At 43.5% G+C, this 15,670-nt stretch overlaps 2 protein-coding genes across 4 annotated transcripts in view; both read right to left on the reverse strand.

Annotated features, from left to right (window-relative positions):
* Window positions 1-268: 268 nt before the first annotated feature.
* Window positions 269-9,479, reverse strand: LOC122146951 (mucin-19-like). Its single transcript, XM_042767167.1, has 2 exons — window positions 7,515-9,479; window positions 269-5,399 (listed from the first exon to the last, which is right to left on the reverse strand). The coding sequence occupies exons 1-2, from the start codon at window positions 9,399-9,401 to the stop codon at window positions 2,211-2,213; spliced, it is 5,076 nt and encodes a 1,691-aa protein (XP_042623101.1). The 5' UTR covers window positions 9,402-9,479; the 3' UTR covers window positions 269-2,210.
* LOC122146952 (mucin-17-like) overlaps window positions 9,479-15,670 on the reverse strand; it is a 41,084-nt gene continuing 34,892 nt past the window's right edge. The window contains exons 4-7 of one of the 3 annotated variants that reach the window (XM_042767171.1): window positions 13,841-14,048; window positions 13,536-13,618; window positions 10,632-13,449; window positions 9,479-10,226 (exon numbers count right to left, since the gene is read on the reverse strand). In XM_042767171.1, the coding sequence (XP_042623105.1) occupies window positions 9,481-10,226; window positions 10,632-13,449; window positions 13,536-13,618; window positions 13,841-14,048 (3,855 nt within the window). In that variant the 3' untranslated portion in view covers window positions 9,479-9,480. Of the gene's footprint in view, window positions 13,450-13,535; window positions 13,619-13,840; window positions 14,049-15,670 lie in introns of all 3 variants that reach the window. The other 2 variants (XM_042767169.1, XM_042767168.1) reach the window with 2 other exon arrangements.

Below are 15,670 nucleotides of genomic sequence, written 5' to 3' on the forward strand. Positions count from 1 at the left end.
CCCTGAGTGGAAGATTCAACAGAAGTGGTACCAAGGGTAGCAGTTTCTGCAGAAGTGGTTTCAAGGGCAGTAGGTTCTACAGAAGTGGTTCCAAGAGAACTAGTTTCTGCAGAAGTGGTGACCAGAGTTTTAGGTTTTACAGAAGTGGTGACAAGGGCAGAAGTTTCTGCAGAAGTTTTACCCAAGGTAGTAGTTTCTGCAGAAGTGGTTTCCAGGGTAGTAGTTTCTCCAGAAGGTCCTTCAGAAGTTGTACCAAGGGTAGTAGTTTCTACAGAAGTGGGTCCTGCAGAAGTGGCTTCCAGGGTTGTAGTTTCTATAGAAGTAGTGCCAAGAGTACTAGTTTTTGCAGAAGTGGTGCCAAGGGTAGTAATCTTTGCAGAAGTGGTGTCCTGAGTGGTTGATTCAGCAGAAGTGGTGCCCTGAGTGGAAGATTCAACAGAAGTGGTGTGAAGGGTAGTAGTTTCTGCAGAAGTGGTTTCAAGGGCAGTAGATTCTACAGAAGTGGTTCCAAGAGTACTAGTTTCTGCAGAAGTGGTGACCAGAGTTTTAGGTTTTACAGAAGTGGTGACAAGGGCAGAAGTTTCCGCAGAAGTTTTCCCCAAGGTAGTAGTTTCTGCAGAAGTGGTTTCCAGGGTAGTAGTTTCTCCAGAAGGTCCTTCAGAAGTTGTACCAAGGGTAGTAGTTTCTACAGAAGTGGGTCCTGCAGAAGTGGCTTCCAGGGTTGTAGTTTCTATAGAAGTAGTGCCAAGAGTACTAGTTTTTGCAGAAGTGGTGCCAAGGGTAGTAATCTTTGCAGAAGTGGTGCCCTGAGTGGTTGATTCAGCAGAAGTGGTTCCAGGGTAGTAGTTTCTACAGAAATGGTACGAAGGGTAGTAGTTTCTGCAAAAGTGGGTCCTGCAGAAGTGGTTCCAAGGGCAATAGATTCTACAGAAGTTTCACCCAAGGTAGCAGTTCCTGCAGAAGTGGTTTCCAGGGGAGTGGTTTCTGCAGAAGATCCTGCGGAAGTTGTACCTAGGGTAGTGGTTTCTGCAGAAGTGGTTTCCAGGGTAGTAGTTTCTGCAGAAGATCCTGCGGAAGTTGTACCCAGGGTAGTAGTTTCTACAGAAGTGGTTGCTGCAGAAGTGGTTTCCAGGACAGTAGTTTCTGCAGAAGATCCTGCGGAAGTTGTACCCAGGGTAGTAGTTTCTACAGAAGTGGTTCCTGCAGAAGTGGTTTCCAGGATAGTAGTTTCTACAGAAGTGGTTTCAAGGGTACTAGTTTCTGCATAAGTGGTGACCAGAGTTGTAGTTTCTTCAGAAGTGGTGCCAAGGGTAATAGTTTCTGTAGATGTACCCAGTGTAGTAGTTTCTGCAGAAGTGAATCCTGCAAAAGTGGTCTCCAGGCAAGTAGTTTCTTCAGTAGTTATTCCAAGGGTAGTCATTTCTGCAGAAGTTGTCCCCAGGGTAGTAATTTCTGCAAAAGTGGTTTCAAGGGTACTAGTTTCTGCAGAAGTGGTGAACAGAGTTGTAGATTCTAAAGAAGTGGTGCCAAGGGTAGTAGCTCTTACAGGAGTGGGTCTTGCAAAAGTAATTTCCAGAGTATTAGTTTCTTCAGTAGTGGTTCCAAGGGTAGTAGTTTCTGCAGAAGTTGTGCCAAGGGTACTAGTTTCTGCAGAAGTAGGTCCTGCAGATGTGGATTCAATGGTGTAAATTTCTACAGAAATGTCTCCAAGGGTTCTAATTTCTGCGTAAGCTGTCCCCAGGGTAGTAATTTCTGCAGAAGTTGTGCCAAGAGTACTAGTTTCTGCAGAAGTAATGCCCAGGGTAGTACTTTCTACAGAAGATCTGTCAGGGGTTGGAGTATCTACAGAAGTGGGTTCTGCAGAAGTGGTTTCCAGGGTAGTAGTTTCTTCAGTATTGGTGCCAAGGGTACTAGCTTCTGCAGAAGTGGTGCCCAGAGTTGTTGATTCAACAGAAGTAGTGCTAAGGATAGTAGTTTCTACAGAAGTGGGTCTTGCAGAAGTGGTTTTCAGGGTTGTAGTTTCTTCAGTAGCGGTTCCAAGGATTGTAGTTTCTGCTGAAGTAGGTCTTGCAGAAGTGGTTTCTGCAGATGTTTTACCCTGAGTAGTAGTTTCTGCAGAAGTAGATCCTGCAGAATTTGTCCCCAGGGTAGTAATTTCTGCAAAAGTGGTTTCAGGGGATGTAGATTGTACAGAACTAGTTACAAGGGTACTAGTTTCTACAGAAGTGGGTCCTGCAGAGGTGATTTCCACGGTAGTAGTTTCTACAGAAGTGGGTCCTGCAGATGTGGTTTAGGGTAGTAGTTTCTATAGAAATGGTGCCAAGGGTAGTAATCTTTGCAGAAGTGGCGCCCTGAGTGGTAGATTCAACAGAAGTGGTGCCAAGGGTAGCAGTTCCTGCATAAGTGGTTTCCAGGGTAGTAGTTTCTGCATAAGTGGTTTCCAGGATAGTAGTTTCTGCAGAAGTGGGTCCTGCAGAAGATGTGCCCAGGGTAGTAGTTTGTACAGAAGTGGTGCCAAGGGTACTAGTCTCTTCAGAAGTGGTGCCATGGGTTGTTTCTGCAGAGGTTTTGCCCAGGGTAGTTTCTATAGAAGTGGTGACAAGGGTAGAAGTTTCTGCAGAAGTGGTGCCCAGGGTAGTAATTTCTACAAAAGTAATGCCAGGTATAGGAGCTTCTGCCAAAGTGGGTATTGCAGAAGTGGTTTCCAGGGTAGTAGTTTCTACAGAAGGGGTGCCCAGAGTTGTAGATTCTATATAAGTGGTGCCAAGGTTAGTAGATTCTGTAGAAGTGGATCCTGTAGTAGTTGTCTCCAGAGTAGTAGTTTCTACAGAAATGGTTCCAAGGGTACTAGTTTCTACAGAAGTGGGTCCTGCAGAAGTGGTTTCAAGGATAGCAGTTTCTACAGAAGTGGTGCCAAGGGTACTAGTTTTTGCATAAGTTGTGCCCAAGGCAGCAGTTTTCACAGAAGTGGGTCCTACAGAAGTGGTTTCAAAGATAGCAGTTTCTACAGAAGTGGTGCCAAGGTTAGTGGTTTCTGCAGAAATGGTGCCCAGAGTCGTAGATTCTATATAAGTAGTGACAAGGTTAGTAGATTCTATAGAAGTGGGTCCTGTAGTAGTCTCCAGAGTAGTAGTTTCTACAGAAGTGGTTCCAAGGGTACTAGTTTCTACAGAAGTGGGTCCTGCAGAAGTGGCTTCAAGAATAGTAGTGGCTACAGAAGTGGTGGCAAGAGTAGTAGTTTCTCCAGAAGTGGGTGCTGTAGAATTGGTTTCCAGGATAGTAGTTTCTACAGAAGTGATTCCAAGGGTACTAGTTTCTACAGAAGTGGTGCCAATGGTACTAGTTTCTGCATAAGTTGTGCCCAAGATAGTAGTTTCCACAGAAGTGGGTTCTGCAGATGTGGTTTCCAGAGTAGTAGTTTCTACGGAAGTGGGTCCTGCAGAAGTGCTTTCAAGGATAGAAGTTTCTACAGAAGTGGTTTCCAGGATAGTGGTTTCTACAGAAGTGGTGCCAAAGTTAGTAGTTTCTGCAGAAGTGGAGCCCAGAGTTGTAGATTCTATATAAGTGGTGCCAAGGTTAGTAGATTCTGTAGAAGTGGGTCCTGTAGTAGTTGTCTCCAGGGTAGTTGTTTCTATAGAAGTGGTTCCAATGGTACTAGTTTCTACAGAAGTGGTACCAAGGGTACTAGTTTCTGCATAAGTTGTGCCCAAGGTAGTAGTTTCCACAGAAGTGGGTTCTGCAGATGTGGTTTCCAGGGTAGTAGTTTCTACAGAAGTGGTTCCAAGGGTACTAGTTTCTACAGACGTGGAGCCAAGAGAAGTAGTTTCTGCAGAAGTGGGTGCTGTAGAAGTGGTTTCCAGGAAAGTAGTTTCTATAGAAGTGGTTCCAATCGTACTAGTTTCTACAGAAGTGGTGCCAAGGGTACTAGTTTCTGCATTTGTTGTGCCCAAGGTAGTAGTTTCCACAGAAGTGGGTCCTGCAGATGTGGTTTCAAGGATAGTAATTTCTACAGAAGTGGTTCCAAGGGTACTAGTTTCTACAGACGTGGAGCCAAGAGAAGTAGTTTCTGCAGAAGTGGGTGCTGTAGAAGTGGTTTCCAGGAAAGTAGTTTCTATAGAAGTGGTTCCAATGGTACTAGTTTCTACAGAAGTGGTGCCAAGGGTACTAGTTTCTACAGAAGTGGTGTCAAGGGTACTAATTTCTGCAGAAGTTATTCCCAGGGTAGTCGTTTCTATAGAAGTGGTTCCAATGGTACTAGTTTCTACAGAAGTGGTGTCAAGGGTACTAGTTTCTACAGAAGTGGTGTCACGGGTACTAATTTCTGCAGAAGTTGTGCCCAGGATAGTCGTTTCTACAGAAGTGGTTCCAAGGGTACTAGTTTCTGCATATGTTGTGCCCAAGGCAGTAGTTTCCACAGAAGTGGTGTCACGGGTACTAATTTCTGCAGAAGTTATTCCTAGAGTAGTCGTTTCTACAGAAGTGGTTCCAAGGGTACTAGTTTCTGCATATGTTGTGCCCAAGGTAGTAGTTTCCACAGAAGTGGGTCCTGCAGATGTGGTTTCAAGGATAGTAGTTTTTACAGAAGTGGTGCCAAGGGTACTAGTTTCTACAGAAGTGGTGTCAAGGGTACTAATTTCTGCAGAAATTATTCCCAGGGTAGTCGTTTCTATAGAAGTGGTTCCAATGGTACTAGTTTCTACAGAAGTGGTTCCAAGGGTACTAGTTTCTACAGAAGTGGTTCCAAGGGTACTAGTTTCTGCATATGTTGTGCCCAAGGTAGTAGTTTCCACAGAAGTGGGTCCTGCAGATGTGGTTTCAAGGATAGTAGTTTCTACAGAAGTGGTGCCAAGGGTACTAGTTTCTACAGAAGTGGTGCCAAGGGTACTAGTTTCTACAGAAGTGGTGTCAAGGGTACTAATTTCTGCAGAAATTATTCCCAGGGTAGTCGTTTCTACAGAAGTGGTTCCAAGGGTACTAGTTTCTACAGAAGTGGTTCCAAGGGTACTAGTTTCTACAGAAGTGGTTCCAAGGGTACTAGTTTCTACAGAAGTGGTTCCAAGGGTACTAGTTTCTACAGAAGTGGTGCCAAGGGTACTAGTTTCTACAGAAGTGGTGCCAAGGGTACTAGTTTCTACAGAAGTGGAGCCAAGAGAAGTAGTTTCTGCAGAAGTGGGTGCTGTAGAAGTGGTTTCCAGGAAAGTAGTTTCTATAGAAGTGGTTCCAATGGTACTAGTTTCTACAGAAGTGGTGCCAAGGGTACTAGTTTCTGCATTTGTTGTGCCCAAGGTAGTAGTTTCCACAGAAGTGGGTCCTGCAGATGTGGTTTCAAGGATAGTAGTTTCTACAGAAGTGGTGCCAAGGGTACTAGTTTCTACAGAAGTGGTGTCAAGGGTACTAATTTCTACAGAAGTGGAGCCAAGAGAAGTAGTTTCTGCAGAAGTGGGTGCTGTAGAAGTGGTTTCCAGGAAAGTAGTTTCTATAGAAGTGGTTCCAATGGTACTAGTTTCTACAGAAGTGGTGCCAAGGGTACTAGTTTCTGCATTTGTTGTGCCCAAGGTAGTAGTTTCCACAGAAGTGGGTCCTGCAGATGTGGTTTCAAGGATAGTAGTTTCTACAGAAGTGGTGCCAAGGGTACTAGTTTCTACAGAAGTGGTGTCAAGGGTACTAATTTCTGCAGAAGTTATTCCTAGGGTAGTCGTTTCTATAGACGTGGTTCCAATGGTACTAGCTTCTACAGAAGTGGTTCCAAGGGTACTAATTTCTGCATATGTTGTACCCAAGGTAGTAGTTTCCACAGAAGTAGGTCCTGCAAATGTGGTTTCCAGAGTAGTAGTTTCTACAGAAGGGGCGTCAAGGGTACTAATTTCTGCAGAAGTTATTCCCAGGGTAGTCGTTTCTACAGAAGTGGTTCCAAGGGTATTAGTTTCTGCATTTGTTGTGCCCAAGGTAGTAGTTCCCACAGAAGTGGGTCTTGCAGATGTGGTTTCCAGAGTAGTAGTTTCTACAGAAGGGGTGTCAAGGGTACTAATTTCTGCAGAAGATATTCCCAGGGTAGTCGTTTCTACAGAAGCGGTTCCAAGGGTACTAGTTTCTGCATATGTTGTGCCCAAGGTAGTAGTTTCCACAGAAGTGGGTCCTGCAGATGTGGTTTCAAGGATAGTAGTTTCTACAGAAGTGGTGCCAAGGTTAGTAGGTTCTACAGAAGTGGTGCCAAGAGGAGTAGTTTCTGCAGAAGTGGGTACTGCAAAAGTGGTTTCAAGGATAGTAGTTTCTATAGAAGTGGTTCCAATGGTACTAGTTTCTACAGAAGGGGTGTCAAGGGTACTAATTTCTCCAGAAGATATTCCCAGGGTAGTCGTTTCTACAGAAGTGGTTCCAAGGGTACTAGTTTCTGCATATGTTGTGCCCAAGGTAGTAGTTTCCACAGAAGTGGGTCCTGCAAATGTGGTTTCAAGGATAGTAGTTTCTACAGAAGTGGTGCCAAGGTTAGTAGGTTCTACAGAAGTGGTGCCAAGAGGAGTAGTTTCTGCAGAAGTGGGTACTGCAAAAGTGGTTTCAAGGATAGTAGTTTCTATAGAAGTGGTTCCAATGGTACTAGTTTCTACAGAAGTGGTGCCAAGGGTACTAATTTCTACAGAAGTTGTGTCCAGGATAGTCGTTTCTACAGAAGTGGTTCCAAGGGTACTAGTTTCTGCATATGTTGTGCCCAAGGTAGTAGTTTCCACAGAAGTGGGTCCTGCAAAAGTGGTTTCAAGGATAGTGGTTTCTGCAGAAGTGGATGCTGTAAAAGTGGTTTCCAGGATAGTAATTTCCTCAGTAGTGGAGCCAAGGGTACTAGCTTCTGCAGAAGTAGTGCCAAGGGTAGTAGTTTCTACAGAAGTGGGTCTTGCAGAAGTGGTTTCAAGGGTAGTAATTTCTACAGAAGTGGCTCCAAGGGTAGTAGTTTCTGCAGAAGTGGGTTCAAGGGTAGTAGTTTCGGCAGATGTTTTACCCTGAGCAGTAGTTTCTGCAGAAGTAGATCCTGCAGAATTTGTCCCCAGGGTAGTAATTTCGGCAGAAGTGGTTTCAGGGGCCATAGATTGTACAAAAGTGGTTCCAAATGTACGAGTTTCTACAGAAGTAGATCCTGCAGATGTTGATTCCAGGGTAGTAGTTTTTACAAAAGGTGTGCCAAGGGTACTAGTTTCTGCAGAAGTGATTTTCAGGGTAGTTGTTTCTACAGAAGTGGGTCCTGCAGAAGTGTTTTCCAGGGTAGTAGTTTCTACAGAAGGGGTGTCAAGGGTACTAATTTCTGCAGAAGTGTTTTCCAGGGTAGTAGTTTCTACAGAAGGGGTGTCAAGGGTACTAATTTCTGCAGAAGTTATTCCCAGGGTAGTTGTTTCTACAGAAGTGGTTCCAAGGGTACTAGTTTCTGCATATGTTGTGCCCAAGGTAGTAGTTTCCACAGAAGTGGGTCCTGCAGATGTGGTTTCCAGAGTAGTAGTTTCTACAGAAGTGGTTCCAAGGGTACTGATTTCTGCAGAAGTTATTCCCAGGGTAGTCGTTTCTACAGAAGTGGGTCCTGCAGAAGTGGTTTCCAGGGTAGTAGTTTCTACATAAGTGGTGTGAAGGGTAGTATTCTCTGCAGTAGTTGTACTTAGGGTAGTAGTTTCTGCAGAAGTGGTTTCCAGAGTAGTAGTTTCTACAGAAGGGGTGTCAAGGGAAGTAGTTTCTGCAGAAGTGGGTCCTGCAGAAGTGGTTCCAAGGGTACTAGATTCTACTGAAGTAGTGCCAAGGTAAGAAATTTCTGCAGAAGTTGTGCCCAGGGTAGTAGTTTCTGCAGAGGTTGTGCCCAAGGTCGTGGTTTCCACAGAAGTGGGTACTGCAAAAGTGGTTTCAAGGATAGTAGTTTCTACAGAAGTGGTGCCAAGAGAAGTAGTTTCTGCAAAAGAGGTGCCCAGAGTTGTAGAGTCAACAGATATAGTGCCAAGGGTAGTAGCTCCTTCAGAAGTTCTGCCCAGAGTAGTAGTTTCTCCAGAAGTGGGTGCTGCAGAAGTAGTTTCCAGGATTGTAGTTTCTATAGAAGTGGTCCCAAGGGTAGTAATCTTTGCAGAAGTGGTGCCCTGAGTGATAGATTCAACAGAAGTGGTTCCGAGGGTACTAGTTTCTGCAGAAGTTGTGCCCATGGTAGTAGTTTGAACAGAAGTAGTGCCAAGGGTAGTAGCTCCTGCAGAAGTTTTGCCTAGTGTAGTAGTTTCTCCAGAAGTGGGTGCTGCAGAAGTGGTTTCCAGGGTAGTAGTTTGCACAGAAGTGGTGCCAATGGTAGTAGTTTCTTCAGAATTGGTGACAAGGGTGGCAGTTTCTGCAGAAGTGATGCCCAGGGTAGTAATTTCTACAGAAGTAGTGCCAAGTATAGTATCTTCTGCCAAAGTGGGTCCTGCAGATGTGGTTTCCAGGGTAGTAGTTTCTTCAGAAATGGTTCCAAGGGTACTAGTTTCTGCAGAAGTTGTGCCCAGGGTAGCAGTTTCTGCAGAAGTGGGTCCTGCAGGTGTGGTTTCCAGAATAGTAGTTTCTACAGAAGTGATGCCAAGAGAAGTAGTTTCTGCAGATGTGGGTGCTGTAGAAGAGGTTTCCAGTATAGTAGTTTCTACAGAAGCGATGCCAAGGGTACTAATTTCTACAGAAGTGGTTCCAAGTGTTCTAGTTTCTACAGAAGTATTGCCAAGAGAAGTAGTTTCTGCAGAACTGGGTGCTGTAGAAGAGGTTTCCAGTATAGTAGTTTCTACAGAGGTGGTGCCAGAGGTACTAGTTTCTGCATAAGTTGTGCCTGAGGCAGTAGTTTCAACTGAAGTGGGTCCTGTAGATGTGGTTTCCAGGATAGTAGTTTCTGCAGAAGTGGTGCCAAGGGTAGTAGGTTCTACAGAAGTGGTGCCAGGAGAAGTAGTTTCAACTGAAGTGGGTCCTGTAGATGTGGTTTCCAGTATAGTAGTTTCTACAGAAGTGGTTCCAAGGGTACTAGTTTCTACAGAAGTGGTTCCAAGTGTACTAGTTTCTACAGAAGTGGTGCCAAGAGAAGTAGTTTCTGCAGATGTGGGTGCTGTAGATGATGTTTCCAGTATAGTAGTTTCTACAGAAGTGATGCCAAGGGTACTAATTTCTACAGAAGTGGTTCCAAGGGTACTAGTTTCTAAAGAAGTGGTTCCAAGGGTACTAATTTCTGCAGAAGTTGTGCCCATGGTAGTAGTTTCTACAGAAGTGGTGCCAAAGGTACTAGTTTCTGCAGAAGTGGTGCCCAGAGCGGTAGATTCAACAGAAGTGGAACCAAGAGTACTAGATTCTGCAGAAGTGGTTTCCAGGGTAGTAGTTCCTACAGAAGTGGTGCTAAGGATAGTAGTTTCTTCAGAAGTGGTGCCCGGGGTCATAGTTTCTGTAGAAGTAGGTCCTGCAGAAGTGGTTTCCGTAGTAGTAGTTTCTACAGTAGTGATACCAAGGGTACTTGTTTCAACAGAAGTGGTTCCAGGTACTAGTTTTTGCAAGAGCGGTGCCCAGAGTGGTAGATTCAACAGAAGTGGAATCAAGGGTACTAGATTCTGCAGAAGTGGTTCCCAGTGTAGTGCTTTCTACAGAGGAGGTGCCAAGGCTAGTACCCTTTGCAGAGGTTTGGCCCAGGGTAGTAGTTTCAACAGAAGTGGCGTCAACGGTACTAGTTACTGCAAAAGTGGGTGTTGCAGAAGTCGTTTCCAGGGTAGTAGTTCCTACAGAAGTGTTGCTTAGGGTAGTAGTTTCTTCAGAAGTTGTTTCCAGAGTGGTAGATTTAACAGAAGTGGAACCAAGGGTACTAGATTCTGTAGAAATGGTTCCCAGTGTAGTAGTTTCTACAGAAGAGGTGCCAAGGGTAGCAGCTTTTGCAGAGGTTGTACCCAGGGTAGTAGTTTCAACAGAAGTGGCGCCAACGGTAGTAGTTCCTGTAAAAGATGGTCCTGCAGAAGTGGTTTCCAGGGTAGTAGTTCCTACAGTAATGGTGCCAAGGGTAGTAGTTTCTTCAGAAGTGGTTCCCTGTGTAGCACTTTCTACAGAAGAGGTGCCAAGGGTAGTAGCTTTTGCAGAGGTTATGCCTAGGGTAGTAGTTTCAGTAAAAGTGGTGCCAAAAGTAGTAGTTTCTGCAAAAGTGGTGCCCAGTGAGGTAGTTTGAACATAAGTGGTGCCAAGGGAAGTAGTTTCTACAGAAGTGGTGCCAAGGGTAGTAGCCTCTATCAAAGTTGTGCTCAGGGTAGTAATTTCTACAGAAGTGGTGCCCAGGGTAGTAGTTTCTGCAGAAGTGGGTCCTGTAGAAGTGGTGCTCAGAGTGGTAGATTCAACAGAAGTGGTACCAAGGGTACTAGATTCTACAGAAGAGTTTCCAAGGGTAGTAGTTTTTGCCGAAGTTGTCCCCAGGTTAGTCGTTTCTGCAGAAGTGGGTCCTGCAGATGTGGTTTCCAATGTAGTAGTTTCTACAGAAGTGCCGCCATGGGTACTAGTTTCTGCAGAAGTTGTGCCCAGGGTAGTCATTTCTGCAGAAGTGGGTCCTGCAGATGTGGTTTCCAATGAAGTAGTTTCTACAGAAGTGGTGCCATGGGTACTAGTTTCTGCCAAAGTGGTGCCAAGGGTAGCAGTTTCTGCAGAAGTGGGTCCTGCAGAAGTGGTTTCCAGGGTAGTAATTTGAATAGACGTGGTACCAAGGGTAGAAGTTCCTACAGAAGTTGACGTTTGAGCCATTGTGGTTACTACTGCAGATGTTAAGCCAGGCAAAGTTATTGCTGGGTGTGTTTCAGCAGTTGTCGTTTCAAATGTGGTTGTTTCCAATACCAGATCTCTTAAAGTGACCGAAGCTGTACTTTCTGCAGCAGTAGTGCCCAGAGTGTTAGACTCTACAGAAGTAGTACCAATGGTAGAAGTTTCTACTGAAGTTGTGCCCAGGGTAGTGGTTTCTTCAGAAGTGGTGCTGATGGTAGTAATTTCTGCAGAAGTAGGCCCTGTAGAAGTGGTTCGTAGGGCAGTAGTTTCTATAGAAGTGGTGCCAAGTGTAGCAGTTTTTGCTGAAGTTGTGTCAAGGGTAGTGGTTTCTACTGAAGTGGTGCCTAGGGTAGTAATTTCTGCAGAAGTGGTTCCCAGGGTAGTAGTTTTTACAGAAGTTGTGCCAAGTTTTGTGGTTCCCACAGAAGTGGTTCCCAGGGTAGTAGCTTCTATAGAAGTGGTGCCAAGAGTAATAATTTGGGATGAAGTGTTAGTTTGAGCCATATTAGTTTCAAAAGCAGATGTTAAGCCAGGTGTTGTCATAGCTGAGGTTGTTTCAGCAGTTGTCACTTCAAATGTGGATGTTTCCAATACTAGACCTGTTGAACTAACTGAAGTTGTAGGTGTAACAGAAGTCATGCCAAGGGTAGTAGTTTCTTGAGAAGTGGGGCCCAGAGTAGTAATTTGAATCGACGTGGTACCAAGGGTAGAAGTTTCTACAGAAGTGGTAGTCTGAGGCATTGTGGTTTCAACAGCAGATGTTAAGCCAGGCGCTGTCACAGCTGAGGTTGCTTCATCAGTTGTAATTTCAAATGTGGCTGTTTCCAATATTAGACCTGTTGTAGTGGAGCCCAGGGTAGTAGGTTCTGCAAAAGTTGTATCCATGGAAGAACTTTCCACTGAAGTGGTGCCAAGAGTAGTAGTTTCTGCAGAAGTGGTATCCAAGGTAGTAATTTCTGCAGAAGTGGTGCCAAGACTAGTAATTTGTGATGAAGTGGTAGTTGTTCCAGCAGTTGTCATTCCTGGTCTGGATGTTTCCAATACTATTCCTGTTGAACTAACAGAGGGTGTTGTTTCTGCAGAACTCAAAGTCAATGGTATATCAAAGTCAATTCTTGTGCTTTTCAATGTAGTATGTTCTGTATGTGTGGGAGTGCTTGATGAAAGTGTTCTTTGGGTTGTTTCGGGAGTTTTTTCAAATTCCTCACAAGGAAGAGTGGGTATGGCATCAAAGTCTGAAAGGTCAAAATCTGTCCCAAACTCTACATCAGCAGCAGCTGTAGTTTTGGTGATTCTGCCTGGTTGTGTAGACACACTGGAGGCTTGTACTTTTATGGTTGTACCAATAGTTATATCAGGTGGCCTGAAGGAAACAGTGTTTATCCTTCTTGTAGGGTCTGGATATAAAGGTGTGCTAGATGGAAGTATCCTTGGGGTCGTTTTAGGGGTTTCTTCAAATTCTCCACGAGGAAGAGTGGGTATGACATTAAATTCTGAAAGGTCAAAACCTGTCCCAAACTCTATATCTGCAGCAGCAGGACTTGTAGTTTTGGTGATTATTCCTGGTTGTGTAGACACAATGGAGGCTTCTGATTTTTCAGTTGTACCAAGAGTTATATCAGGTGGCCTGAAAGGAGTGGTGTTTCTCCTTGTCGTAGGGTCTGGATATAAAGGTGTGCTGGATGTAAGTATCCTTGTGGTTTTTTTAGGGGTTTCTTCAAATTCCCCACAAGGAACAGTGGGCGTGACATCAAAGTACAAAAGACCAAAATCGGTCCCAAACTCTACATCAGCTTGAACTGTAGGAGTTGCAGTTTTGGTGATCCTGCCTGGTTGTGTAGCCGCAGTTGAGTATTCTGCTGTTTGGTTTGTATCAAGTGTTATATCAGGTGGCCTGAATGTAACAGTGTTTGCCCATGTAGTGGGGCCTGGATGTGTAGGTGTGCTGGATGGAAGCATCCTTTGGGTCGTTTTAGGATTTTCTTCAAACTCCCCACAAGGAACAGTGGGAATGACGTCAAAATCTGAAAGACCAAAATCTACCCAAAACTCTCCATCACCATGAACACCAGCAGGAGCAGTTTTGGTGATTCTGCTTGGCTGTGTAGCAGCACTTGAGGTTTCTACTTTCTGGGTTCTATCAAGAGTCATCTCAGCTGGCCTAAAGGGTTGCATGTTTGTCCATGTAGTGGGGTCTGGATATTTAGGTGTGCTGGATAGAAGTATCCTTTGGGTCATTTTAGGGGTTTCTTCAAACTCCCCACAAGGAACAGTGGGTTTGACGTCAAAATCTGAAAGACCAAAATCCATCCCAAGCTCTACATTAACATCAACAGTATTAGTTGCAGTTTTGGTGATTCTGATTGGCTGTCTGTCTGTGCTTGGTGACATTTCTAAACCGTCATCTACTGTTGCATCAGGTGGAATGTCAAATGGTCCATTAGTGACAATACTAGGAACACCGGACTCTGAAGGAGGAGAGATTCCAGTGCGGATGATAGTGTGTAAGGGGGCAGTGATTGTTGCCCATTCTGGTTCAAAGGGAACTGTCGGCATTGGATCATATTCCCAGATAAAATCGAATGGGTCTTGTCTTCGTTTTCTAATGGCATTTTTAAATGTCTGTTGAACACAGGACCCTGTGATTGTCCGTGTTTTACCAATCACATCAAGATAATCCACCTGGAGCATTCCATCCTTTAGAGAGATCATTAGATTACACAATCTAAGTAGAGACAACAAAAGCTTGGAGAGTTGCAAAACTTGATTTTACAGGGCCATACCTTGATTGCTGAGTGTTTCAATTTGACAAACACAGTATGGTGACTTTTCCAAAGGACTGGACGAGGCAACTGCATGGACATATCTGAGAAAACAGAAGTAGATAGGAAGCACCTTTTTACTGGTAAATATTTTTCAAAACAGTTACCAGTTTACTTTTGTTATTTGCATTACGCAAGTTATTTCCATTCATTAACAAATGTTATGCATAAACATTGATTCAATTCAATATTCTATATTCATAAATATAGAATCAAGCTGCTATAGTCCAACATTATTGTAATTAACACCAACAACAAGTACTGACCCAAAACTGTAACATTTATAATCTTCTTGGCTGGTAATTTTATAATCACATATGGCTTTCCACAGATAACTTCGGGTGATTCTCTTGTAGAAGGTACATCATGTGGCAGGAAGGCAGCATGACAGGTCGCAGTGCCAGATAAATTCCTCATTAGAAGGCGATCAAAGTAAAGTACCCTTACAGAGTAGTACATCCTTCTGCCTCCAGTCTGAAAGATTAAACGGACAGTTTCACTTTTGTTCTGGTGGCAAGGAATACACAATTGTCAATAGCAGGTGCATTGAGAAACTGAATATCCACTGTGTGCTTTGTGTGTTGACAAATTCACATAGATGCACACAGAGAGACCACAGTGTCATTAACAGCATCATATATATGTGTGAAGAGTATTACCTATGCACTTATTTAATAGTCTTAAACTGTATTTGAAATGACAATACACAAACCCTATAATGTTGACTAACATCTTTACATAGGAAATTATGCTCATCAATTGTATGTGAAAGTGTTTAACTCCTGATGGCAACAGGTCAAATTCATAATTCATATTACATAGGCTGTGTGCGCGATAGGGTCCAATTCTGAACCAATTTACTAGTTAAAGAGCTGCAACAAAATCAATACAATATCATACTAAACTATCATAAAAGAAAAAAAAACATCTGATTAGTCCGCACCCTACACACAGAAAACTTCTGGCATATTTACTGCAATGGTTTAAAGAGTCGTGGTTAAAGAGTCACTTCTATGGTTTAAGAGTCGTATATTCTAGATGTATGCAAATGTTCATTTCGCAGCACTCTGAAGCCTCAAAATACAGGTGGTTCCACAGTATTTTCCATATAAATATTAAAACAAACTGAGCACCATCAATCTGCAGTGATGTGGTCTAGGTAATAGAAGAAATCATCTTGGTGATCTGAGGCTGTAACACATTGTGGGGTTGTGTACTGTGTTAGACTATCTGGGACTTGTCATAGAAAGAAACTCATTCAGGTTGAGAACAACTTGAGGTTTAGTAAATGACAATTTTCTTTCTTTTTTCCTTATTTGGGTGAACCCTTTGAGAAAATTTAGATATTTGCATTGGAAAACCGCTTCAAAATTTAGAGAACATAATGACATCATTTTCCCTTCAGTTTTATTCCTTGAATTTTCTATAATTGGTATTTAAAAGGTCTTTATAAAGTATTGAATTTCTCTTCATAAAACCAGCAGAAACTCTGTTTATGGACACCGCCATTTTTTATTATTTTGCCGAATACTGTTGTGAATCCTGAAAAATGCTCAGTGCTGGCATATTGGCCATTGGCAACTTTGCTTAAAGGGTTAGTTCACCCAAAAATAAAAATTAGGCCATGTTTTACTCACCCTCAAGGCATCCTAGGTGTATATGACTTTCTTCTTTCAGACGAATCCAATCTGAGTTAAATTAAAAAATTCGCAATAGGCAGGTGTTTTTTTTTTTTTCAACAGTCCAAAAGTAGTCAAATAAAATGCACCCATCCATCCATAAAACGTGCCTCTCATGACTCCGGGGGGGGGGGGGGGGGGGGGGGGGGGGGGGGGGGGGGGGGAATATCCATATTTAAAATGGTAAACACTTCCACTGACTATCATATGTGCAAGCCTAATTTTGTGCTATAATTTGTGACTGGCGTATTGTTGTCTCTCCTCCATGCTTCAGTGTTCGTCACTAATCACCGGTGCATGCATGACCCCTATATGTCCTACGTCATCCACCTGGGACGGCTCTCACGGAAGTGAGAGAAAAGTGTTTATAAAGTTTTAAATATGGATTTTTTTTCTTACAAAAACACATTGATTTGC

The sequence above is a fragment of the Cyprinus carpio genome, chromosome A12, assembly GCF_018340385.1.
Source record: "Cyprinus carpio isolate SPL01 chromosome A12, ASM1834038v1, whole genome shotgun sequence".
Taxonomy (NCBI): domain Eukaryota; kingdom Metazoa; phylum Chordata; class Actinopteri; order Cypriniformes; family Cyprinidae; genus Cyprinus; species Cyprinus carpio.